Source organism: Muscardinus avellanarius, assembly GCF_963383645.1.
Source record: "Muscardinus avellanarius genome assembly, chromosome: 14".
Lineage (NCBI taxonomy): Eukaryota > Metazoa > Chordata > Mammalia > Rodentia > Gliridae > Muscardinus > Muscardinus avellanarius.
In genome coordinates this window covers 19,674,191-19,701,662 of record NC_137800.1, presented here as the reverse complement: position 1 = coordinate 19,701,662, position 27,472 = coordinate 19,674,191, and the positions used below count along the sequence as shown (strand labels likewise).

The window sequence follows — 27,472 nt, the reverse complement described above, 5'->3', positions numbered from 1 at the left end:
GAGCCTCGGAGGAAAGGAATTAAAAGTCAAAAGCTATAACCTGAGACTCCAACCTTGAGAAGGTGTTCCTGGCATAGTGCATGATGCTGTCGAAGTCATATCTCTCCCCAAGTGAGTTCACTTCCCCAGGCTCCATCTTCAGAAAATTGTACTCTTGACCTGAGAAAGAGGGATAAACAAGATCACAGAAGCCTTTTAAGTGAAAGAAAAAAGATCAGGAGCGTCCTTCCTAGGCCCCATCTGCTCTTCACTAAGTGACTGATCTTCCTGTCGGTTGTATTTACATACCAACTCCTAAGCATGTGCAAAAAAAAAAAAAAAAAAAAAAAAAAAAAAATATATATATATATATATATATATATATATATATATATGTCTTTAATACTGAACTGAAAGAGCAAAAATGGATTTTAACAACAAATTTCTGCAAAAAGGTAGACTTTTCTGTGTAGACTCTTTTTCCATCTTGGATTTGTTTCTTTAAAATCATCCCACTTTTCTGGGTCCTGAACACATGATTATAACAAGTTATGTTTTGTATCTAATGAGTTTCCCACCTTTCTCTGCCGACTACATTTGCCAGGATCCACAAAATCGTCTGGCTATTGACTTTAGATTCTTTCTAAGAAACACTGTGGGAAGATACGAAAACAACACTAGAATAAACACAACTCCGCAGGCTTCAGCTGCGTGACTTCATCACTGAGATAGAACAACAGCGGCAAATCTACTTCCATTCAGAACTAAAGCAAGGCTCTACTTTGAGAGCTTTTGAATCAAGAAGAATGTGCTTTAGAACAGTTTTTTTTACTTTGCTATTGCAATTTCTTGACAACTTTACTTTTCATAGATTTTTCAACTCCCTTTGTAACATTATTTCTTGAAATTTGAAAACATATGTATATATACATATATATGTGTGTATATTTTATGTGCATATGTTTTCTACATATATAAACATATATACATAAATATCTATATATACATGTATATTCATATGTAGAACTACATCAATGGCTCCCAAACCAAAGAATTTACATTTTAGTGACTCCACCTCATAATGTAAGCAGCCAAAAATAGTGCAAAGCTTATCATTTATGGAACTTACAAAGCTTTGAAACATCAAAATGTAAAGGTGAACTACTAGAATTTGAAACTCACATTTGGGGCTCAAAATAGAACTATTATACCACACATGTAACAAAGTTTTTATTCCAACTTCCATATTTCTACTAAATATACAAATATTTCATTCATAAAAAGTTTTCCAAATGGTAATAAAAAAATTGAACAACACAAAATATTTAAGACTAATTCGGTGATGTGGACATGCGTGTCTCCACCATCTTGCATCCCATTAAGATGTATAAATACAATGCACCAGTAAAAAAAAAATTAAATTCATTTTCTCCAACACGTCATAAAGTAAGCTAGTAGATTTGAGTAGTAAGGACAAAGGACTCAAACTTGGGGATGTAGAGCCAAAGTCCCGGACAAAAGTGTTTTAAACCATGTTTGTAAAATTATTTAAAATTAATCCTACATAGTGAAATATCTATTCCTCATTTCTCTGATATGTCGTATTACAACCATTCTCAAAAGTACTTTGCATTCTCATTAAAATTTTCTTCATTAGGACTTTTCAGTATATTAGATATATCTCTAAGAAAAAATATTCAAAAACCTATGGACCAAATTTTATAGCAATTAGCCATTAAGATTTCAATTTAGGGTGTACTATGGGAGCAAATCCTCTAATGAAAGCAAAATGTTTCATAAAAATTTTTGAAAGTGGGACCTAAGCAACTTCTATAATACACTTCAGTTCACAGACTGGTCTCTTAACATATACATAATAAAGAGTATTTTGCTAGTTTAAAACAGAAAATATGGCCATATATAGTCCAAATAAAAGACAGAAGAGAACTGGTGATTCAGAGAACAAGGGTAAAGTATGTTTAGTGGTTCAAAAAACTTAAAAAGGCAAGCCTCCCTCTTGAAGGCATGTTCTAATATAGATTAACTCGATTCTCATCAATTTGGTTCTTATCATACCTATTTTGCATATAAACTGGAAGCATATAAAGTTTGTGCTCATTAGAAATATTTGATCTTAGTTTTCAAGTCAGGGCAAGTCATAAATTTGTTGGTGATTAATCTCCAATATCTGATCTTAATCTTCTGCTTTTGAACTGAGTAGTTCCATTTACCCAAGAAATCTCACCCAGTATTTTTTATCTATTGGCTTAAATGTTTCATCAAAAATGTATTAAGAGCCATTAGTTGGCTTAGCACTGTTTGGGGTATCACACATTTAATTAATTATTTATTTATTTATAATACTCAGACATTTCTTCCTTGTTTTAGATTCATATTAATGTTGAATCAGACAGCTCCTTAAAAGCAATACGCATTTTTTGAGCCGGGCTTGGTGGAGAGGCTGAGACTGGAGGATCAGGGTTTGCAGACAGACTCAGCTACTTAGAGAAGCCCTTCGTCACTCAGTGAGACCCTGTTTCAAAAATAAAAAGATTAAAGCCAGGAGTGGTGACGCACGCTTGTAATCCCTGCGCTTGGGAGGTGGAGACAGGAGGATCGCACAGGTTCGAAGTCAGCTGCGCTGGCTTAAAAGACCCTGTTTCCAAATAAAATATAAAATAGGTTTGGGAGTGTAGCCCAGAGGTAGAAGGGTTCCATCCTTAGTACCACCAAAAAAAAAAAAAAAGCCTACTACTTTACAAGAAAATTTCAAACAACAGATATGGGAGGAAACAACTGAAATATGCTTACTAATCTTTGTGAGTATGAAACTTTTATAATAAAGCTATTATCAAACATCACATATCAGATAAAATTAGATTTTTAACTTTTGATTATATTTCAACTACTAAAAATATTTTTAAGAGTCTGGGGTTGTTTGAAAGGAAATTCTCCTATCAGTTCCCCAAATGGGTGGCACTGCTCCCCACAGGTGGACCAGAATGACCAGTAGCTTCTGTTGCAATTGGAAGGACATTGAATAAAATAATGGGGGGCAGTGGAAGCACAGGATGGGAGCAGCACTGAGTCACTATTTTTCTGAAAAGGGGGTGATAAGCCAGTAAGTTTGGGAACCTACTAGACTATTTTGGAATGACTCATTTCACTGGAATTTTCTCCGAAATTATACCTGAAATAACATAGATTCCTGTGGTTGCTCTGCATGTCATGGCAAACCCTGGGCCCTTTTTAAATCTCAATAATATAAATTACAGAACTAAGCATACAAAAAATGTTTAAGTAAGAACATTATTTAATAATCATAGTATGTGGTTCAAGTTCACACCCATTCTTGGAAGACTTTTTATAAGTTTAGAAATAAAACAGCGAGACCTTAAAAAATAAAGATTCCAGGAAAATGCACAGAACTCTTTGGTCTCTAGGAAAATGCTTAAAATATAAAACCATTAAGGGTAATTTTTAATCAAGTAAAATGTTGATTCCCCAACATCAAAAAATAAGTCTGTAAACCCTAAAAAGCCTTTCACCTGGCTGGATGTTTTCTCTTATGATGGTTACATGGTTGTCTCGATCTGGCCGCGTGTGCTCGTGCCAAAAGCCTATCACATGACCCAGTTCATGAACGACAATTCCAAATTTATCACAGTTCTTTCCAATAGAGATTGCCTGAGGTCCATTGCCCCGCCGACCTACATAGGAGCAGCATCTGTAATAAAGAAGACAGTGGAGAAGGTGGGAAGGGCGCTGCTGGGTAGACTACAATATGGTAAGACTTTTGTAAGGAACCCTGGTGGACTATAAAGCTGGACACACTCAAAGGCAAAACACCATGTGGTTAAGTTTGGCTAATTTCTAGTATTCTTTCTCATTTATGTACAATAAAAATTTCCAAATAATTATCTTAAGTGGTTTTATAATTTTCAATATACTATAAGATATGCCCTCTTTAGAAATATCCAGAAGATAACCTAGAAATAATTACAATGATGCTGCTTAAGGTGCTATTACACACACATAAAATGGACCCTCTACCTCCATGGTAACTATAATGTTAGTGTGGTTTTCTGGCCATTATTTAATATTATTTTGACACTAAATTAAAATAAAGTTTATTTTTTCCTTTTCTCAGAAAAAGAGAATTAGATTTACCTACAAAAGATGTTGCTTAATCAAAATAGAAATTATCATTTCTATTCATGGAAGAATTATAAAAGGAGACTTTTTTTAACAGAAGAAATAAATGAAAAAGAATTGTTTCCCAAGGATGAATCACCAAAGGTTAATGAATGAGTCCAGCTGGAGACTGAATGTTGTTGTCGCCTCAAAAGCCATATGTTAAGACCTATATTCCCTAATGTGACCCTACTGGGAGATGGGCCTTCGAATGGTGATTAGGTCAGGAGGGACGAGTCCTTGTGAGTGGGATTAATGCCTTTAAGAAAGAAGCTCTACAGAGCTTCCTGGAGCCCTTGAACCACTGGAGAAAGAGCCAGAAACTGGGCCCTCACCAGACACTGACTCTAGAGTGCCACCCAAAACTCTGAAATTTTAATCCCTTTTCTTTATAAGCCACCGACTCGATGGTATTCTGTTATAGTTTCCTAAACACACTAAGGCAAGTGACAAAGAAAAATTGACAACTAGTAGTAGTTCTGAGAATTATTAGATTTATGTTATTTATGTCAATTGGTCAAATTAATGAGTGTGATTTGTTAAAATTTTACTTTCTGAGTGAATCTCACAAATTATCAGAGTGTGAAATACTTAGAATTATCTGCCTTCAAATTTTCATAGATTTCTTGATATTCATACATACCCCAAATGTTTTTTTAGTTCAAAATGAAATGTCCATGTATTTGTGTGCGTATGTGTGTGTGTGTGTGTGTGTGTGTGTGTGTGTGTGCGCGTGTGTATGTATGTGTGAGAGACAGACACACAGACAGACAGACAGAGACAGAGACAGAGAGACACAGGAAAACTTGAACACACAAAATACTATATAACATATTAGTAGCTACAAAGAAAATTAAACCTAAAACTTTAATTAATAGTGTTTAAATTTAAATCACTTGTTTCTAGGACTACCTCCTTAGTAGCAATAGAGAGTACTAAATAAGTAGTCTTGGATGTGGGAAATCAGTGTATTTGGACATTTTCAGACACCTTTTCTGATTAAAAGAAAATTATCAAAAATTAATTGCTCAAAGAATTTAAAAGAAGTTGTTTAGTTTAATCTCCAGGTACGTTTCACAGTCCTTTCAATTTTGCAAAAATATAAATCTTTGTGTTCCCTCTTTTTTCCCCAAATTGTTTCTATAGGCTGTAAATGACTATGTATTTTAACCCAGTTAGATAAACTCATTCATACTCGTTATTTATAAATCTACTATAGCAGTTAATTAAGCTTGGAAAATGAGAATTAGAAAGAAGAATGAGGTATTTACAGTGTGTCAAGGAGGATCAGTAAATTGTCTTTTTCCCCCGAGGTAGTTTTTCTCTTAATAATGTGTATTTTGTGGTGGTGGTGGTACTGTGGATTGAACCAAGAGTCATTCTACCCCCAAAGTATAGCCATAATTTTTTTTTTATTTTGAAACACAATCTCACTAGGTTGCTGAAAGTTTCACTAAGTTGCTGAGGCTGCCCTTGAAGTTACGAACCTTCTGTCTCAACCTCCCAAGTATTGGGATTACGGTTATGTATCACCACTCCCAGTTTAATAATGTGTTTTAATCCACGCATAAGTACCTATTACATATGCAATTATTAAGTGCCCAGTAAATATCAGATATAGAAAAATGCAATGTTTCAAATGCTTATAATGATTTAAACAGAAATACTTGCTACCTTAATCAACAGTAATGAAACTAAAATATCAAATGACTATATAGCCACAGAATTAGCCACACTGAGTCATTTATACTGGTTATATTCAGGAAAAGCAGTACTTTGCAAAGTAAATTCCGAGGCACTGTAAAACAGTGTGGTCTATTTAATTCTAAAATACCATTTTTAGCATAATTTTACCCCTAGCAATTTCCTATGATAAGATGGGATTTCCAAATGGAAAGGAAAAATAGAGATAACTGCCTTATTCACAGAACTATTTTTTTTTTACAATGGTCCTGCGAAACTAAAAATATGATTTGATCCCTGACTAAGTAGAGGTCTTAAGGGCAGAATAATTCTATATATTCAGTTGAATTAAATAACCAAATATATGCTTATACAAATATTAGGCATGGAATGACAGCATAACCTGCAAATCTAGAAAAATACAATTTAATCATATCCAAACATTTTCTTGGTTTTTAATGTGATCCAGGTTTGGTGCCATTTTCTTCTATACGGCTCCTGAAATTTCATCTTTAGTTTGTATATATATATATATTTTTTTACAGATTAGCCATTATAAGGTCTGTCTAGTCTAGAATGTCAAGAAAAACCTTCACCATCTATAGGAAACTCTTCCTTCTCCTGAAGTCATAAGGAGTAATTCTAATTCAAATATGCTATTTCCTACTTGATTTAGACAGCCTTTTAATCTCTATGACCAAAATACATGAGAAGTACTGCTTCGAGGAAGAAAGGTTTATTGGCTCATGGTTTGAGAGGTTTCAAAGGTTTTTGTCCGTGGTTGATCATCTCCAATGCAGAAACCATTTGGCATGGCAGAGGGGGAGAAGCTGCTCTGGCAATATGACTAGGAAGTAGAGAGGAGGGGCCCAGGGACAGATGGGTCCCCAAAACTACGTCTCCTGGACCCATCTCCTTCAACCATGTCCCAGATCTGGCACTTGGTTGCATCGCCTTCTAACATATGATCCTCTGTAAGATTATATACATACATACATATACATATACATATACATATACATATACTTATACATATACTTATACATACACACACATATACACACACACATATATTACAAGTGCATATACATATACATACATACATACATACACACACACACACACACACACACACATATATTACAAGTGTGCGCCACCACCCCTGGCGATATTTTATATTTAAATTATATCTCTCTTTTTTTCCTAGGTCAGTAGACCAAAGTACCTTTGAAACTTTAAGTTTTGAAACTTCTAAGTTAACTTTAAATTTTTCAAATTATTCCTTCAGGACGTCTATTAAGTTGGAATTGTTTTTACCTTTTCATCTGCTGCATTTTGATACTTTTTGCAATTTAGTTTAATTACTATTTCCCCCTTTTTTCTTTTTTTTTTTCAAAAAAGGACTGCTATTTTTTTTTTGTGTGTGTGTGTGTACTGCTATTTGTGTGTGTGTGTGTGTGTGTGTGTGTGTGTGTGTGTGTGTGTGTGTGGTACCAGGGGTGAACCCAGGGGCTTTTCTACCTCCAGGCTATACTCCAAGACCTATTTTTTAAATATATTTTATTTGGAAACAGGGTCTCACTAAGTTGCTGAGAGCCTCACTAAGTAGCTGAGGCTGGCTTTGAACCTACATGATCCTCCTTGTCTCAGCCTCCCAAGCGCTGGGATTACAAGCATGCGCCACCATGCCCAGCAGGACTGCTCTTTTCTCTCTCTTTCCCTCTCATTCTCTTCCTTCCTTCCTTTCTTTCTTTCTCTCATTCTTTCCTTCTTTCTTATTTCTATTTATTTCTTCTTTCTCTTCTTTCTTTCCTTAAAAGAGGCCATTAAAATTCAAGTGTCCCCATCAGAATATAAGATACATCAATCAAGACCCTTCATCTTGTCTTTTTGCTGATTTACCACAAGCCTTTAAAACAAGGCTTGCATTCAACAGGCCCCATTTGGTGCATAGCAAGCTTGAATACCAACTCAACTTTCTTAACTTCTCCACTTGAATGAATAATAACTATCTCAATTTAATATGGCCCCAATTTTCTTCTCAACAAAGCAAAACAAAACTATTCCTAATTCCCCCCCTTTCTCCCACAACAGGCAACTCACTGACTCAACCTCAACCTACACCCAGAATCATCCTACAAGTCATGGCCTCCGCTGTTAGCACCCTGCTCTATGCCATCATTTCTCACTGGAGTGTTGGAATCAACTATTTACTTATCTCCCTCTTTCTGTTCTTGCCTCCCTACCATGGTTTTCTTAACACCAGGATACTTCTAAAATGTCAAGCCAGATTATGCCATTCTCTGATGGCTCCATGGTAAATTGTGTCAATGCTCAAAGATATCTTAGCAGATCGTTCTATTTCCTACTCCACTAATGCTGGGTTTGGTCTTGTGGCTTGCTCTGGACAATGTCACAGAAGCCCACACTGTGTCATTTCTGGAGATAATTTTTAAGAGCCAACACATGTTTAGCTATCTTGTCATTTTTCCATCTGCCACAAGAATAACCAAAAGAGGCTTCCCATTAGACTGGATATGAGAATAATGATTCTGTGAAATCCACAGCTAAGCAGAGATGTACATGACTCTGAGAAAGGCACAGAGACTTGTTGCTTTAAGCTGCTGAGATCATGAGGCCATCTGTTACCTAAGAAGACCCAGTGAGGCTCATTAAAATCATCACAGAACAACAGGACCCAAAATGATCGTCACAACAAACGTCTTCTCAGAGTTCCTCTTACAACAATCCCTGTCATTCACTCACTCCCTTCCATCCATTCCTGTCTTATCCTCTTCTTCCTCCTCTTCTTCCTCCTCCTCCTCCTCTTCCTCCTCCTCCTCCTTTTCTTCCTCCTCCTCTTCCTCCTCTTCTTCTTCCTCCTCCTCCTCCTCTTCCTCCTCCTCCTCCTCCTCTTCTTCCTCCTCCTCCTCCTCCTCTTCCTCCTCATCCTCTTCCTCCTCTTCTTCTTCTTCTTCTTCTTCCTCCTCCTCCTCTTCCTCCTCTTCCTCCTCTTCCTCCTCCTCCTCCTCATCATCATCCTTCTTTTTGGTACTAGAGATTGAAACAAAAGTGTTCTACCTCCAAGTTGCACCCCCAGCTCCCCTTTTTTTCAGTACTGGAGATGGAACCCAGGGGCATTCTACTTCCAAGCTATATCCCCAGCTCTATTTTTATTCTTTATTTTTGAAACAGTGTCTTACTGAGTCACAAAGGGCCTCACTAAGTAGCTAAGGCCGCCTGCGAACCATGATCCTCCTGTTTCAGCCTCCAAATGCTGAGATTACAAGTATGCACCACCACGCCCAGCTATTTTTATTTTAAGACAAGGTTTCACTAAGTTGCTGAGGCTGTCCTCCAACCTGTGATCCTCCTGGCTCAGTCTCCGAAGTACTGGGATTAGAAGCATATGCCACCGAGCTGGGATCATGTCTGTATCCTTGTTTCGCCTGATCATGAAGACAAGCCCTGGCTTTAGAGTGCATTTTTTCTCACGAATTCTGTCCTCCCTAGATATCTAGAGGACAATTTTCCTCTCTCTCTCTTTTTTTTTAAGTCCTCTTACAAATGCCACTTCCACTCTATCTTTTTTTTGTTCCTCTCTTTCTCTTAGAATTTAAAGTATATGACAAATTTTATATTTTTCTTTTTTCTTTCTATTCTGTCTCTACACCCTAGAGTGTAAGCTCTCGGTGCACACAGAACTCCCCGCCTCGTTCACCGCTCCATCTCCAGCCCCTAGACCACAGTCTAACATGCAGGGGAGCTCAGTGGGTATTTCTTTAAAGAGCAAATCTCGACCTTTGAGAGATGAGACCCCAATGGGTGTCAGGGAGCCTTCCCAGGCTCAGCGACTGCACGTGCAGCGACGGGGTAAACAGCACGTCCATCCCTCAGTCTTCCTCTACAGTTTTTACATTAGTGTTGTTCAAGAAATTATCTAGTTACCGTCCAGTATATTACTTTCCTTGCTTAAGTTATCTCATCTGTCTTTGTTGGTTGCAAATACGAATCTTGGCTAGAATACAACCCCCGACCCTCAGCTTAACCACAGCCTCCTTGTAGAGAGAGAACATCTTATGTCCAATGTTGAATATTTCGAAAACTTAGAACACAAGTGGCTCAACATGGGAATTCAGTAAGTACAGGGTGAAGAAGTGACCAATACTTTAATGAGAATCACCAAGTGCTACGTACTTAACAATACAGTTCTTATGAGATGAACGACCCAGCATTTGAGGTCCAGTAGGCGTGTTGTGTTTGATAGCATCTTCTTCTAGTGGGCCTAAGTATTCTACACGATACCAATTCCAAATTAACAACTGAAAATAACTTTATGAAATTTAAGGGAAGCATTATGATATCAAAAAATAGTTTTTACGAAATAGTCACTAATGATAATTCCAAATGAAATTGGGAAGCCTTAAAATAATTAGAATGACTTAGAAGGCCAATGGTCAATTCCTATACAAAGCATCATCCCCCCACCATTACTAAAAACAAAACACAAGTCAAATGAACTGTAAAATGAATACGCCCAGCCGGGCATGGTGGCGCACCCTTGTAATCCCAGCATTCGGGAGGCCGAGACTGGAGGATCGCAGTTCGCGGACAGCCTCAGCTACTCAGTGAGGCCCTCTACAACTCAGTGAGACCCGGTTTCACAATAAAGAATAAAAAATAGGGCAGAGAGTGCAGCTCAAAGGTTGAATGCCCCTGGGTTCCGTCCCCAGACCCGTAAATAAATAAATAAATAAATAAACATGCCCCCAAATCCACAAAATAAAACATCACCACTATAAAAGCCAAAAAAGTTTGATTTTAAGAAAACAATTCTAGACTTAGGTGTCTTTAGAAGGTCGCAACTTCAGTTTTCACAGTTGTAAAATTTGCGAAGTACATTATATTTCTAATCTTGTTTTTAACTGGGGGAGTGGTTCTAAAGATTGAACCCAGGGGCATTCTGCCCCCAGTCCTATTTTTATTTTTAATTTTTATTTAGAAACAGAGTCTTCCTAAATTGTTGAGCACCTCACTAAGTTGCCGAGGCTGGCCTTGAATCTGTAATCCTTCTGTCTCAGCCTCCCAAGTACTGGGATTACAGGCACATGCCACTATACCCAGCTTCTAATATCCTGTTAAATTCTTAAATTCATTCGGTGTAAAACATAGAGTTTTTTTTATTGTGTGTGAGGATCATGAGCAATGTGCTTAGATGATGTTTACACGGCCGATACTTTCATGATCAGTTACACATAAAGCAGTATGTGGGTATCAAGAGAGACACAGAGGTGAACTTCTGCCCTATTTATCGACAAAGACAGGCATTTGAGCAAGCTGGGATTAGAAAAGCGTCATAGCTATGGGGAGAGCAAAAGCCCACTGTGCAGCCCCCAGGAATCAGTGAGGATGAAAGAGGGGAAGGATTTCCACTAAGACGATGGTGAAATAAAAGCATTCTGTATGGCAGAAATATCATGAGTCAAAGCGTGAAGACACGACCGTGAAGGGCAAAACACAGCGTGGCTGGCTGAAACAAGAGGCATGGGAAACTGCACAGAAATAAAATGAGTATGAATGCAAATCTACCTCAAAATTGAGCAACAACGAGTGGGCGGCGTCTGGGGTGTGTTGGACATATTTAAGGGTGGGTTTAAAGCAAGATTTATGGGCCTGAGTACACTATGTATTTAGAAACATGTAATTAGAGATATATCTATTCCAAATAGATCACTGGAAGAACAGACAAAATTTAGATCTTTTAATTTAAATAGATCTGAAGAACTAGTAGGCATTTCAAATGTAACCAAAACTTATCCAGTCACAATCAGAAGGAAACATTATTTAATTATTAAACATTGCTTAATAATAATTTATGGCACTATCTAAAAGTAGCTAAAAGATAATGACATTTAACTTTTCTTAATGTCACTCAGATAGAGCCAAGATTGAAATGCATTATTCTTTAAATTATCTTCTAGAAAAATATGGTAAATATGATATAATGGTGCCTACTTCAAGACCCAGTGAATTTATGTATGCTCCCACAAGTACATGTCATTAAGGCAGAACTATTTTATCCAAAAGAATTCAATCTTTTTTATTCCCTTATATACAGGTATTTGAATATATATACATATATATTCTGTTATATATATGTATATATACATATGCATACACACACACACACACACACACACACACACACATATATATATATATATTATATATATATATATATATATATATATCAGATTAGAGGGAAAAGTTTTAGAAGAATTCCAGCTAATAAATTTTAAAGGTATACAAATGAACAGCATTACACTATTTTGTAATGATGAGGATGTTTTCAGCGGAAGGACCTGGCTCTTAAATCCCTAAATGTACCAATCGATGACTAAGATGGTCATGAAGGGGCAAATCCAGGGACATGTGCCTACAAGTGTGATGCAGTGAGAAGTAGGTAGACTAGTATTCTTAGAAAAAAATAACCCATCGAGATGAATTTAATCAAATCTTTATACATAAATTTGGATTCTTTGGAAAAATAGGGAAGAAAAGTTTGAAAACCAAAACATACGCACACACACACACAAAACTCTTGAGGTATACAACATTGCTTGGAGAAGTGCTGTTAATGAATCTTGACTGGATTAAGGGATTTGCAGAGAGATGTGAAGGCAGAAGCAGCTGGAAAAGAACATTGTGGTAAGTTCATAACATTTCTTAAATGTTCTATCAAGGAATGTGGACTTTATTCTCAGGCCAGCATTTCCTCAAACATTCTGAGACAATGTTGTATGCTTTTCCCTATTAAAAATGTTGGAGTGTGCGTTCCCTTTTTAAATAAATTTGGAAACATATTCAATTAGTTGAATACCAGGAATGTTCATCTGCACACCGCTGTAGAAACACCTGTTAAAATACAGCATAGCGTTTTACAAAAGCCTCTTTCTTCATTTCAGAAAAGTATCTGTTATCCCGTAAGAAGCAAATCCGTCTTGAAAACACCATCACAGGAAAGAATATGGGAGGATTTCAGAAAGGCAGAATCCTGCTCCGTCCAGAGTGTTTAAAAACTCATCCTAGTGGTAGCAAATGGCGAGGCGAGACAAGACAGTAGACTGAAGAGCTCAGAGCGAGATGCTAAAATTGTGAGTGAACTGGAGCACCCACACGGGACGTGGTGGGAGGCGGAGGGCTGTCAGTATCAGCACAGACACATACTGCATGGATTTTAGAGGAGGCACAGCCCATCGATCAAGGATGCTGGAGTTTCTGACTCAGGAGTGTGGATGTCAGCAATGCCGTTGCTACAAGACTAATAGCCATGAGGTGGGAGAACATGCTTTCCATGGGGGTACGAATTTCTTTGGTCAAAAAATATGTGTGTGTACATATATAATTTGTCTGTGTGTGTGTGTGTGTGTGTGTGTGTGTGTGTGTGTGTGTGTGCAAGAAATTTGAACCCAGGGGAATTCAATGTCTAGCTACACACCCAGCCCTATTTTATTTTCTATTTTGGACACAGGGTCTCACTAAGTGGTTGAGGCTAACCTCGAACCTGTGGTTCTCTTATCACAGCCTCTCAAGTACGGAGATTGCAGCATCACCCTTGGAGAAAATATTTATCTAATCTGCAATACTTTCTTATGTAGAACTCAGACTTTCTCGTGGCCAGAGTACGATGCAAATAGTAGGAAATAAATCCTACCTGTACATTTTCAATTTTGTTTTTTCTTTCTAAACTTACCAAAACCATTTCCCTTGGTTCTACTTACCCACAAGGCCTATAGGTGAAGACAATGTAACTTTCTTCGTCACTTCTTTCAATGAATGTCACACAGGTGTGCTTTTCCCAGTGCCTCATGGCCTGCTTGAACATGGCTCGCTGGCTGCCTGGAAAAGACAAGTGACTTTATACAAAAGCATCTGCCCCAGGGAGGAGGAGGGCTTGGTGCCGGCTCCTCCAGCCCTGAGCCTGGCTGGGCGGTTTGGAATGCCACCGCTATCATCAACCAAGGAATACTAGCTTATAGCGCCACAAATGAGTCATTGTTAAGAATCGACACTCACTTTATAATCAGGAGGGTAAAGCTTCCTATCTCAACAAATATGTGTGTACAAGGCTCTATAAATGGTGTACACATTTCTCCTGTCAGTTGAAGATAGATCAGCTCCCAGATTTAATCGGCACATTTTGAAGCTCAGTTTTAAAACCAGAACAGTACTTTAGACTCTTAGAACACAAGACTAAAGATATATTTTTTCCAAGTTCAGAGACATTCTACGCTAGCAATGTAGGCTAATGGAGTGTTTTTCCAAGTTTGATCGAACACTATGTTTTCTGTATTAATATTCTATAAAAATGCATTCTTAATCTGCAGGGTAGTTTATATTTCTTTATCAAAACAGACACTCTGGGAATATTTTACCAGTAAAGTTGCCTCCTATAACATAAGGAATAACGCCTCCGGGCCATATTCTTTCAGTTCTTGATGTAGCAGCTCTGGGAACTCGATTTTTCTCATTTTGACCTGAGAATTTTAGAGGTACTTTTCCCTTAACTGTGTTGTTTTGCTCCAAGCCTGTAGAGACATTTAAAACATTCTGTGAAACAGAAGTCCTTGGTCAGGGAATCATTTACCTCTTAAAGGACAAAAGTTGAAATGTCTTATTTGCATATTTGTAGAAATACGCCTGAAGTCACAAGGCAGTCAAGAAAAACTTCAGTTTTATTACACTATTGAGAAAAACATTGTAATATTTAATCACTTCATGTTAGAATGCTATTGCTTAATTCCCTATGAATGAATTTTGATGAATTTCCACACAATAGCCCATAGCAGATGGAACTATGGATAATGGGTCATGGGAAAGTTGTTTTATGTTTTCTGTCTTAGTAGCTGATTGCTGATTCATCCACAGTTGATAAATAGATATATTTTAATTAAGTCTGATAGATAGTCAAGACTTTTCTTACTGGTTATATCTCTCATCCTTTAAATCATGATTGATATTCTGTAGTATTGCCAAAACACATGGATACTATATCATACAGAAAGTTAACAGAATAACACAAAGACACCATGGTCTCAACCACTGGAGAAGAGGGGAGATAAACACCCGAGCTTCCCCTCAACTCGTCTTCAGGTATCAGGAGTAGAAATGCTGTCTATTGGAGTCTTGGTGGCTTTCATCCTAGTCGTAGTTAACTGTTTTTGTTTTTTATAAATTACAAGATTACTCTTTCTTCCTAAACTATCATTGCTGCTACAAATGTCTCCCGACTAACAAGTATTTTGACACAACACATATTGAATTTATGTCCCTGTAACTATGCTCCTAATAGTCTATCCCTTTGATGTCTTGGAGCATAGCATCTTTACTTAGGAAAATTAATCTTTGAAAGTACTTCAATATTTAATTATTAATCCATCAACCTAAGGACAGTTAGGATAAATAATAGGAATGAGTAGAAAAAATTTAAAAAAAACTTTAATCTACAAAAAGCAATTCATAAATTCAATACTATAAATATGAAGAAATAATACCAGAATGAAGTTAACTAATGAATATTAGGCAATATAATAATAAATAACCAGAAGACAGTTTTTCTTAATATTCTAAACATATTTTAATGGTCAAAATTTAACATATATATATATATATATATATATATATATATATAATAATTATAAGATTAACTTCCAATTAGGAAATCATCTTGGGAAGTTAATTTAAGTGGCATTTATTTCAAAACATATGGAATATATTTTCATCTGATTAAATTTGATGTAGCTTCAATATTTATAAAAATATCTTGGTGTGATAATCAACTGGAAATAAATGTAAAGACATTTAATACACTTTAAATAAGGAGAAGCTTTAAAAAAAGTTAGAGGAACATTTTAAATTGTTCCAAATTAAGTTCTAAAAATCCATATTACCAAATATAGGCTAACAAAATAAAAATGAATAAAGAACTCTTTCGCAGCACATCTCCTTTACATCCTTCATATCATAACGGCACACCGATTTTAATAAACTAAACTCTATGAGTATAATATTTACTGTACATCAAGTCAAGCATCTGCAACTTTAAACATTGCTATACCAGAGCCAATTCTTCTTATCCTGTCTATAAGTTGATAGAGGGCCCCTCGTTTCTTTGATATACCATGGTCTCCAAGTCCACCTTAGAGAATAGAAGAAAACAAGTACGTTAAATTCAATGTACTTTAAAGTTCTTGCAAATAAACAATAGTAATATACCACATAAGTTTCTCTCTTGACATCTTTTAGTGTGTTAGCACTATGCACATCTATGAATCTCTGTAGAGGGTAAAAAATTTAGAGAAATAAATGTCGTGACTAAAAATAAGGAGGTAGCACAGATTCCGAGAGCAATCCATATTACTTTATTTGGACATTATGATAATTGAGTCATCTATTGATAATTTGAAATATTTTTCTTCAACTATGACCTTGACATCACATACTGTAATATGGAATAACATAAATTTGTTCTGCTGTATTGATAGCATTCCAACTATTTCCCCTATGCAAACTGGATATTTTCAGATGCCAAACCAGCAAATGGAAATGAAAACATTAGCAAAGAAAGATCTGTAATACAAGTCTGTCTTAAAAGCTTGGATAATTTTTGAAAACTTTAAAAAGTCATATAAAATTTTATATCAAATAAATCTTAAAATTAATTTTTCCACCTAATAAACACTAATCATATGCAAGAAGAAAAAAAGCTATAAGGTAACATACATGGATATCAAGCTGCAAAATGCATTTTGTCACAATATGTAATTTGCAAAGTTCTTAAAAGCAGATCAAAAGAACAGAAAGGATAAAAAAAAATGTCTTTTAAAAAAATTTTTACCAACAAAGTCATGAAAAGATAGATTCCTGGCCAAAGTCACAAAGTACAGCATTTGGGGAAAATCCACGTTCCTTATATTCCCTGTTCTTCTTGAACTTTTAATGGAAAAATAGGGAGGAGGTATCATTGAGCAAACAAACCATATAACACTAAGAACATCGGGGAAGTGTGGATGAATGTATACTGTGTCTATGGTTCGGGGAGGTTCTTTGGGCTGAGACAATGAAAGCGGGCATAAATTCATAAAGACAAAAATCTATTCTCAGAGCTTGACTGATTTCCTTCCAATATCATTTTTCCTGTTAAATTAACATGAAATACATTTACCTAGATTGAAGCTAAAAGCAAAACAAAGACAATATCTATTGCCATATAAGCCTCTTACAGGAAAAATCAAGTAAGTCCTTATATGGCACGTAAGTTAAAGTGCTTGTCCACTGACTAATCATTTGCCTAATTATTTGCATTACATGCTCACATTTTTGCTGTACATCTTGAGAAAAATTTTTGAAATTTTTTCATTGGACATTTTAGAAAGATGAGGTCATACTTAAGTGTATTCATTCCTAAGCAGTTACGAGAAACATTTTTAAAGTATGGCATCTATGTGCTTGAAATGATCGCTATATACCCACTATGTTTATTTTAGATAGGCCTGGAATACCTGTAAGTCGATTTATAAAGGAGCTGATTATGAGAAAAAAAAGCAAACATTTTTGTTACTATTAAGGATAAGATTAATTTTAGAATTGAAAAAACAATGTTTCAAGATTATCAAGGCAACAAAATTTTAAATGATCCTTTAATAATTTTTATTGAAACAAAATTTTGCATGGTAATTTATTGAAATATTAAACAAGAAAAATGGTTCTTACATATTATAAAGTATAATAATAGTATATAAGTTATTCATAGAAAAGCTCTACATTTTGAAATTAGGTGATGAAAAATATAGTAAACGGAGTAAAAACAAACTAACAAGAAAGGAAAAACTAGAGAATATGAAAAAATAAAATATAGGATACTTTTACATTGTTTGAAATTTACTTGGATGATAGTGCAAGTTATCACTAAACTTGCAAAGATATGTACCTTCCACATGTACATTTCCAATAAGCATTTTTTTTTTTTGCAGTACTGGGCATTGAACATAGGGGCATCCTACCTCTGAGCTATACCCCAGCCCTATTTTTATTTTTTATTTTGAAACACAGTCTCACTAAGTTGCTGAGAGCCTCACTAAGTAGATGAGGCTGGCCATGAACCTGTGATCCTCCTGTCTCAGCCTCTCAAGTACTGGGATTACAAGCGTGTGCTACCACATCTGGTTTACAATAAATATTTTCATTATTAACAGTATAGTCTGTTTTGTTTGACATATTTAATATTATATTATGTTTTCTTCCATCTACACTGTTTCAGAGTTTAATTTTAAATGAAATAATCAAGCCAGGCATGGTAACACAGGGTTGTAATCCCAATATTTGGGAAGCTGAAACAGGAGGATCCAGGTTCCTGGCTAGCCTCAACTACTTAATGAGGTCCTTCACAACTTAGTGAGACCCTGTTTTAAAATAAAGAATAAGCCGGGCGTGGTGGCACACGCTTGTAATCCCCATGCTTGGGAGGCTGAAACAGGAGGATCACACAGGTTTGAAGCCAGCCTCAGCTATCTAGTGAGGCTCTCAGCAACTTAGTGAGACCCTGTTTTCAAATAAAATATAAAAAATAGGTTTGGGTGTATATCCCGGAGGTAGAAAGCCACTGGGTTCCACCCTCAGTACCACCAAAAAAAAAAAAAAAAAAAAAAAAAATTTTAATAAAAAAATAAAGAATAAGAAGTAGAGCAGGGAGTGTAACTTGGAGGTAGAATGCCTCTACGTTCTATCCCAGTAATGCAAAAGAAAAAAAGAAAAAAATTAAATAATAGTACTAAAAAAATTTAAATCACCTAAAATTAATGCCTTCAAACAATGAAAGGGAGGTTAAAGAAATGACCTACATTAAGCTTAATCAAAAGTAAATTTTAATAGAAGCTAATCATGCGGCTGAATGATCTCCTTGCTCTACTGTTCTGAACTAATCAACTCCATGGCTTTAAGTAACATACGGCCACTGGAGCTTTGGCCAATGAGCATGCTCCATCTATGGTTCCACCGGGAAGCAAGAGTTCCCTGCATACTGGTGTATGTCGAAGAAAAGACTGTCATTATAAATGACAGAAGCCAAAGCACGCTATTTTAAAGTAGTATATGCTACAATTTTAAATAAATTCCTTAGGTTTTATCTATGTAACATATATATATATATATATATATATATATATATATATATATATATAATATCCTGCTTTCAATAATTTCCTTGTATGTGAGGATGGTATTTTGACTACATTGCACAATATCCTTATTCTTAAGAAGTGTGTGTTAGCTGGGCGTGGTGGCATACGCTTGTAATCTCAGCACTGGGGAGGCAGAGACTGGAGGATCGCAGTTCCAGGACAGCTTCAGCTACTTAGTGAGGCCCTCTGCAACTTAGTGAGACCCTGTTTCAAAAATAAAGAATAAAAAATAGGGCTGGGGGTGTAGCTCAGAGATAGAATGCCCCTGGGTTCTATCCTCAGTACCGCAAAAAAAAAAAGAAGTGTGCGTTAAACTATCTTATATTAAAATATTTTCATATCAAATATTTTACATATATAATCTGCCATTAATTTCAATTTTTTGTGCATGTATGTGGCCCACGCACAGAGCAAATATGGCAAAGTGTTAACCACGGTTGTGTCCAAGAAACATACAGTGTCGATGCCTCTCACACTATCCTTTTGACTTTTCTATATGTTTAAAATTAGTCACAATAAAAGAAAGCTGCAAAAAACAGTAAATTGGTCAGAGAGATATTGATTTACAGGAAAAAGTCTTAAGTCTATTATATTTGTCTGCAATATACCAAAGAGGAACTACATACTTAAGAAAAAATTAAAAATAGCTAAGAGAGTGGGAGAGAATAAGATCAGAAGATGTACCATCAGCCGGATGTGGTGGCACACGCTTGTAAGTAATCCCAGCATTTGGGAGGCTAAGACAGGAGGATTGCGATTCGAGGACAGCCTCAGCTACTTAGTGAGGCCCTTTGCAACTCAGTGAGACCCTGTTTCAAAATAAAGAATAAAAAATGGGGCTGGGGGTGTGGCTCAGAGGTAGAATACCCCTGGGTTCAATCTCTAATAGTGCAAGAAATTAAAAAAAAAGATGTACCATCAAGTGTTTTAGCTATAAGAAAAAATGTCATTATTTTAACTGTGGGAATTTGTATACAGAATAATAAAAGTTTTACCAAGAAAAATCAAAAGAATATTAAAATTTTAATGAAAAACATTTTAAAACGAGAACTGTGGTAATCGCTTAAATATCTCAATTCTCATATGGGCATAATTCAAACAGGCTTGAAACAACTAGAATTAAAATGATCATCTTGGGTTTTCATAAAAGTGAAAAAAAGAGTTTGTCATTCTGTGAAGTTTTCTAAACAAGTTTATATACAGTTAGGAATCATTTTACAGATTGCAGCTTAATATCGCAAAGAAAGATAACCAAGCAAAATGATCAAAACTATGAAATTTGTCTTTCTCAGAATCCACTTCCTGTCTATATAACAATAAGAAGGTTCTATAACCTTTTAAACCTTGATCTCCTCACTTATAAATTACGTTCACATCAGTACTGATCCTTATAAGGTTATTATGATGATTCAAAAAATTAATATCTGTAAACCACTTACATCAGACCTGGTACATAGTAAACACAACAATGTATTTGTTAAACAAAATAATAAAATGAAAACTATGAATAAAACCAGAATTATTAAATATACTCATTTTTTATGCAGAAAATCAAAGTTGATCAGTGGAACATTAAAAGTACTCATTGCTTAGTTTCAAGAGTATATTTTCTTCAAAATGAACACAAATTTATTCAAAGAGCCATACCTGTGGTATGTCCAAGACTTCCAAAGGGGTTCTGTGTCAGATCAATTGTCCTATCTATGTGAAAGATATTTAACTCTTCATCATCTAAGGCAATATCGCCCCAAAATACAGCTAAAAAAGAATAGGTAAATTAAAATGTAAAATATTTCAGAATAAAATCACTGTAAACAAAGATAATTAGAAACGCTGCAGAAATAATTCAAACTCAATGTATTGGACTTGTTACAATATAATTATGAGTCAACTCTTCAAGAGGATGACCCCGTTTTTAGCTTTGATGACTGTGAGGAGAAAAAAAATAATTTATTGAATGAAATAGTCATGAATTATGGGAAATTTCTGAAGAAAGCAAAATTAGCCAGGTGTAGCAGTGTATGTCTGTCACCTCACTACTTGAGAAACTGAGACAGGAGGATTGCATGATCAAGACCAATCTTAGCAACTTAACGAAGTCCTGTTTCAAAAGCAAAGAATGAAACAGGGACAGGGTTGTGGCTTGGAGGTAGAATGTTCCTGGGTTTGAGAGAGAGAGAGGGAGAGGGAGAGGGAGAGGGAGAGACAGAGAGAGACAGAGAGAGACAGAGAGAGTCAGAGAGAGAGAGACAGAGAGAGAGAGGAAGTAAAATTGACAATTATGTGCTAATCTGCAGATCTGTGAAAATCTGACAAGAACCTACAATTTTTTTTGATGCTGTGGCTAGCCACAGGTCTCCACCAATAAGAGAAAGGGTAGTAACATCTAAACTGTACCAGTATTGGGAATGGCCTAGGAAGATTTGAGAAAGCTCTGATTATTAATAGATATATTTCAAAAATAATTGTGTCTAAATGGCAGACCTGGGGAAAGGAAGACTTGGTCTTGGTTTTGATCAGGAAGCAAACAGCTATTGAAACTTAGATTGATTTAGATAAAAGTAATTAGCAAGTCCTCAGGAGAGGGGAGCTAGGACTTCCTCTTTCTAAAGACAGATCTACATAATAATCCAGCTAGGATGGGAGGAGGGGATTGACCTTTGTGAAGACACCCTGGTGAGGTGAGGTACCTTACAGGGTAAAGGGAAAAACCTTACAGGGTTTTTACTACATCGGAATTACGTGAACAAGATGGAGGGTGTCGTGTATAAAATAGTCCGGTCCACATGTTAAATCTTGGGTGGGGCATTCATTTGAACCCCCCCCCATGCCATTCTTGCATGGGGCTGTAACGATCTTCTGTATTTCTATCTTCCTAATAAACTTGTTTTTATCTTCAGCAAGAGTCCAGGCTAATGTGTATTTATCCTTAGCTCAGGACAAGAACCCGCGCTTTTTCCATTTTTCTGTTTTTGGGTTTTTTGGTGTTTTGAGGTAAATTATGTCCAGAACCCTAACAGGGGTCCTCGGGGACAGTTTCCCCAAAACCATATCATCTCAAACCGTAACATAAACCACGTGCTGTGATAGTGTATAAGGCAAGGGGCAATCATGGAAAAAAATATTGTACTATTATAAAAATTCATTCATCAGATTTCATTCATTTCTCTGAAGATGACATTGCCAACAAGTCTCTGTAAAATGCAGACATCCCTACCAAAAATAATACCTAAGTCAACATTTATTTAGGTAACAATTAAGTGTTGGGCCTTTGTTTTTTGTTATTGTTGTTGCCATTTGATTGGCTGGTTGGTTTTGTTTTGCTCTGGTTTTTATACCGAGGAATAAACCCAGGAAAATCTGCCTCTGAGCTACCACCCCAACCCTTTTTATTTTTTATTTTGAAACTGGGTTGCTGAGAGTTTCCCTAAATTTCTGAGGCTGGTCTCAAACATGTGTTCCTCCTGTCTCAGCCTCCCAAGTACTAGGATTAAAGTCTTTTGCCATCATGACCAGCATGATAGGCCTTTGATTTTTGATGACAGATAAGACATGATCCATACTTTCAGAAGCCTCAAAATCATTAGCCTACAATTTAAAAATCACTCTGACTACACATTGTGTTATGGTACTTAAGAGAACAAAGCCCTATGAGCCATCATGAAATAGTTGAGAGTTAATTTATAACTAGTATGTGAATTTTTCTTTTAGGGTCAGAAATATACATTAACAAAACAATGAGATAGCCTTTTTGTTTATCTGAGCCCAAAACTAACCGATCAATCCCTTAGAACTTCCAGATGTCACAATACAATAATATCAGAAAACAGCAAACTTGAGAGAAAAATAAATTATTACACAGTCAAACTCTTACAAATACTAGAAACTTTGGAATATTTGGTGGGTATTTTTGAGAGGGTTTTATTTTTGATACAGGTTTAGAAATTTTCTTTAAAAAAAAAAAACCCAAATTTTCTTCTGTGAAAATCAAAAGAGAAAGGAGAAAAAAACACACTAAAATTAAAGAACTGACAAAAAACATGCTTTTCACTAGCCTACAAACCAGAAAACACTCTGACTATACATTGCGTTGTAGTACTTAATAGAGCAAAGCTCTATTAACCGCCATGAAATAATGGAGAGTTCATTTATAAATAGTATGTAAATTTCTTTACTGGATTCAAATTTTAATACTTATAAATGTTAGCACTATAAAGAACTAGTTAATAAAATCAGCTACCTTGTGAAATTTAAACTTCAATCCTAAAAGCTATGAAACATTTCAAGTTTAATCAGAGGTTGATCACATAAAGCAATTAAGCTGAAGATACATTTTACTATCATTTGCTATGACAGAAACACAGTCACCACAAATCTATAGTAAAGTTTGTAATGCTAGCTGAGAGGTTGGCCTTAAGGCATAAGATTGAATCCAGATTCTAAAATTGAATTCAGCTTTATCCGCAACACTTAGGCTCCAATGGTCCTAAAGCCTGACATCCAAAGAAATAGATGACCTCCCTAACTTAAGTCCTTTGCCAATTATAATATAAGGTTTGTTGGTTTTCATTAAAACAAATTTTACTCTTTTTTTCAATATTTTAAGGTAAATCCAAGATTGCTAGTCATTTAAAACTTCCAACCTATGCATTACTATGCAAATACTTGTGGGCACTGACTGGCAGAAACTCTCCACTTGTCTCTTCCTTTCTTCTTTTTTCTTTTGTCTTTTTAATATACTTCCACTGGTGCATTGTAATTCCACATTACAATGAGTTTCAGGGTGAAGGACACAGACATGGACACAGCAGGTGGTGTATTTCTCTCTGGATCCCAAACCACTCACTCCCCTTCCTTGTACATGTCATTGAGATTGGTACTGGCAATTTTTGATTCATATATACATAGCATTACTTGAACTGTTTTCTCCATCAAGTCTCTTCCACCCCTCCCTCCATCACACCACTGGATATCTCCTCCTTTATCTGAATTCCCTTCTGTAATGCTGAAATGCTGGGGCAACTAGGAACAGGAAAGCTGGATGCTCTAACTTTACTTGTAGTAGAATCACAGCATAGCTGGTTAAAATCAAAACCCCAAACCAAGTTAATGGATCTGAAGGGGAGCCTCCGATTCCTTTTTTTTTTTCTGTTTTTTCTTTCTTTTTCTTTCTTTTTTTTCTTTTTTTTTTTTCAGTACTAGGGATGGAACCCAGTGGCATTCTACCTCCAAGCTACACCCCCAGCCCTATTTTTTATCATTTATTTTGAAACAAGGTCCGACTAAGTTGCAGAGGGCCTCACTAAGTACCTGTGGCTGGCTGCAAACCTGCGATCCTCCTCTCTCAGCCTCCCAAGTAGTGGGATTACAACCGTGGGCCACCGCACTCAACTATCCTTTACATTTTTAACCAGCTCCCAGTTACAACAAATAATGATCACTGTCATTATGTTAAGGAGAAGTAACTTTTCCTAAAAGAATCTGCTGATTCTTCAACCATCGGTTGACTGAAAAATGGAGACACTTCAACCAAATCAAAGTTCATCAGTACTATCAACCTATTATACATTATGAAAGGATTACCAGTGCAATAAAACTCAAATGTGTTTTAGATTTTGATTCCCTTGAAATGGCTTTTCACATGCAGTAGGATTCCTGCCCTGGTGGATTATATCAAACATAGGTCTGCGGTCCAAGGATAAGTCACTTCACAGAAGCAAAAACACGAATCCTGGAGAGAAGAAAAGGCCAGAAGCTAGATGATACTTAAAAGAAGTCAAAATTGTTCTGGAGTACAGAAATTCATTTATTTATTATTATTTTTTCTAAATAGCTGCAGAATAGCTGGGCAGTTCTGCATATAATATAAATTGCTTCGAGAAAAAAGCCAATTACTTCTTTGAAAGAAAGCAACAGAGAGTGATAAAGTCAAATCCTTATGTGCAGAGTTGATGTCCTTCTTTAAAGTTGATCTGTCAACTAAAAAACCAACTTTTTAGAATTTCCAACCTATCACCATTTAGAATGCACAATTCTTTGTATTATATAATTTCGATGGTTTCCTTAATTCACCCATATGAAAATCCAAGTGGCCTGGTTCTGTATGCTCAAAAATTTTACTTATACATTTGTACAGCAAACTGGAACATGACAATTTATATTAATATATATTTAGAATTTAGATTATAATATACACTTGATATTTAGGTACAAAGACATATATGAAATCTTCCACTCTGCTTTGAATTTTTTTCCCTTTCTATCTGATTTTTTCTATGTAGTTGACATCAAAAACCAAAAACTAGAGAGAACTAGTCTTACAAGTATGTTTTTTTCATTTAGTTAGCCTCTTTAATACAGTGATTTGAGGTTACCGAGATCAGAGCTAAAAGCAATATGGGAAGGTTATATGGTACAATACTAGAAAAACTCAGGCACAATCAGAATATTTACTATCTGTTTGGAATTCTGCTTGGATTCCTATGGTTAAAAAAGGGTTGGATCTAACCAGTAGGCCAAAATTAAATGTCAGGAAGAACAATTTTCAAACTGCATGGAAAACCACAGGTTTTGTTTTTCTCCTAAAGGTCATTTGCTTTTAATATACTACAAAAATTTCAAAAAAGTCAAAGATTATGAGAGAGAGTGATTTTGTTGTAATAAGAACAAATATGCTTTACATAATAATGTTTAGTGAGAATAAGCAATATGAGATTATGATTCCCCATGCCCGAGCTTTAAAAGATGCCTCTACACCCACTACTGATTTCCCAGTGGTCTTTAGCCCTTTATACTGCGGCTAGGGCCAGGGAAGCAGCTTTGAGGAGGCTTCAAGTCTATATACAATGAATACTCAGAAGAGATGAGACAGGATGATCAAAAGTTCAAGGACAGCTTCAGTAACTTAGTAAGACTCACAGTAACCTAGCAAAACCCTATTTCAAAAAACTGAATCCGGTCAGGCGCGGTGGCGCACACTTGGAATCCCAGCATTCCGGAGGGAGACTGGAGGATCTCGGTTTGCGGACAGCCTCAGCTACTTAGCAAGGCACTCTGCAACTCTGTGAGACCCTGTTTCAAAACTAAAAGAGGGTAGAATTCCATTGTGTGCATTTCCCATAATTTTGCAATCCATCAGCAATCTACTCAGTAATAAAGAAGAACAAAATAATGTTATTTACAGGAAAATAGAAAGACCTGGAGAACATTATGTTAAGTGAGATCAGCCAAGCACAGAAAGAGAAAGGACATATGTTTTCTCTAATATGCCCAAACTAGGGAACACTGGGGATACCAGAGGGACTCCAGATAATGGAGGAGAAATCTCAGCAAAGCTAAAATGGAAGGATAGGAGAGGGAAAAGGATGAGATTGAGTAATGGAGGCGCTACATTCGAATATGTGTAAAAGTATGAATGAGCATGGTCAACCTGGACACTCATTGTTAAGAGGGGGGAAGGGGGAAGGAGGGGGGAGGGCACCAAGCACTATCTGAATGCATGCCATTTTCAATAGGATCCACATAAAAATAAAAAATAAAAAAAATTTAAAAATAAAATAAAAGAGGGATGGGAGGGGGAAGAAGGAAATTCTCTAATGTTCATGATGTATATTAACAAATATATCAATGTCAATCACTAAGCCAAACATGAGAAAGAGGGAGGGGGAGGGAATTGGGTAAGGCTAATTGGGCGATGTGTATGTATGCCTCCACCATCTTGTATTTTATTTATGACTACACAACACCAATAAAAAGATAATAAAATAAAAAGGACTAAAAATATAGGGCTGGGGATGTAGCTCAGAGGTACAATACCCCTGGATTCCATCCCCAGCACTGAAACAAACAAACAAACAAATCTTTTTATTTATTTATTGTGGTACTGGGGTTCCTGGAAGCCCTTCTACCTCCAGGCTACACTCCCAGACCTATTTTATACTTTTTATTTGGAAACAGGGTCTCTTAAGCTAGCACGGCTGACTTCGAACCTGCGCGATCCTCCTGTCTCCGCCTCTCAAACGCGAGGATTACAAGCCTGCGCCACCACGCTCGGCTGCTGTATACTTTTTTAAAACAACTAAAAGCCAGATGCCTTTCTTTTTTATTCCACTTAGTAGGTATCATGAAGTGTAGTTATGAAGAAAGTGTCCCCTTTTCCCTAAACACCACATGTACAGGCTCAGAATATACAAGAGAGAATCTGTTATCTTGAGATTTATGATTTTCGAAAAGATGGCTCCAAGACTCAGTGGTTGCCATGAACACTTGCTCCCTATGCATTTTCCATATTCTGTTTAAAGTTTCATCTTTTATTGATACTGGATTGAGGGAAGAAGAGTTATGTCGTGTGAAGGTCTGACAAGGCTGTTCTGACTCAC

At 36.1% G+C, this 27,472-nt stretch overlaps 1 protein-coding gene across 2 annotated transcripts in view; it reads right to left on the bottom strand.

Annotated features, from left to right (window-relative positions):
* Positions 1-27,472, bottom strand: part of TLL1 (tolloid like 1) — a gene marked incomplete at both ends in the record, with an annotated part of 198,136 nt that overhangs the window by 75,325 nt on the left and 95,339 nt on the right. For both annotated transcript variants that reach the window (XM_080710730.1, XM_080710731.1), the window contains 6 exons: positions 54-159; positions 3,528-3,706; positions 13,638-13,755; positions 14,292-14,444; positions 15,974-16,054; positions 20,742-20,852. In XM_080710730.1, the coding sequence (XP_080566856.1) occupies positions 54-159; positions 3,528-3,706; positions 13,638-13,755; positions 14,292-14,444; positions 15,974-16,054; positions 20,742-20,852 (748 nt within the window). The remainder of the gene's footprint in view (positions 1-53; positions 160-3,527; positions 3,707-13,637; positions 13,756-14,291; positions 14,445-15,973; positions 16,055-20,741; positions 20,853-27,472) is intronic.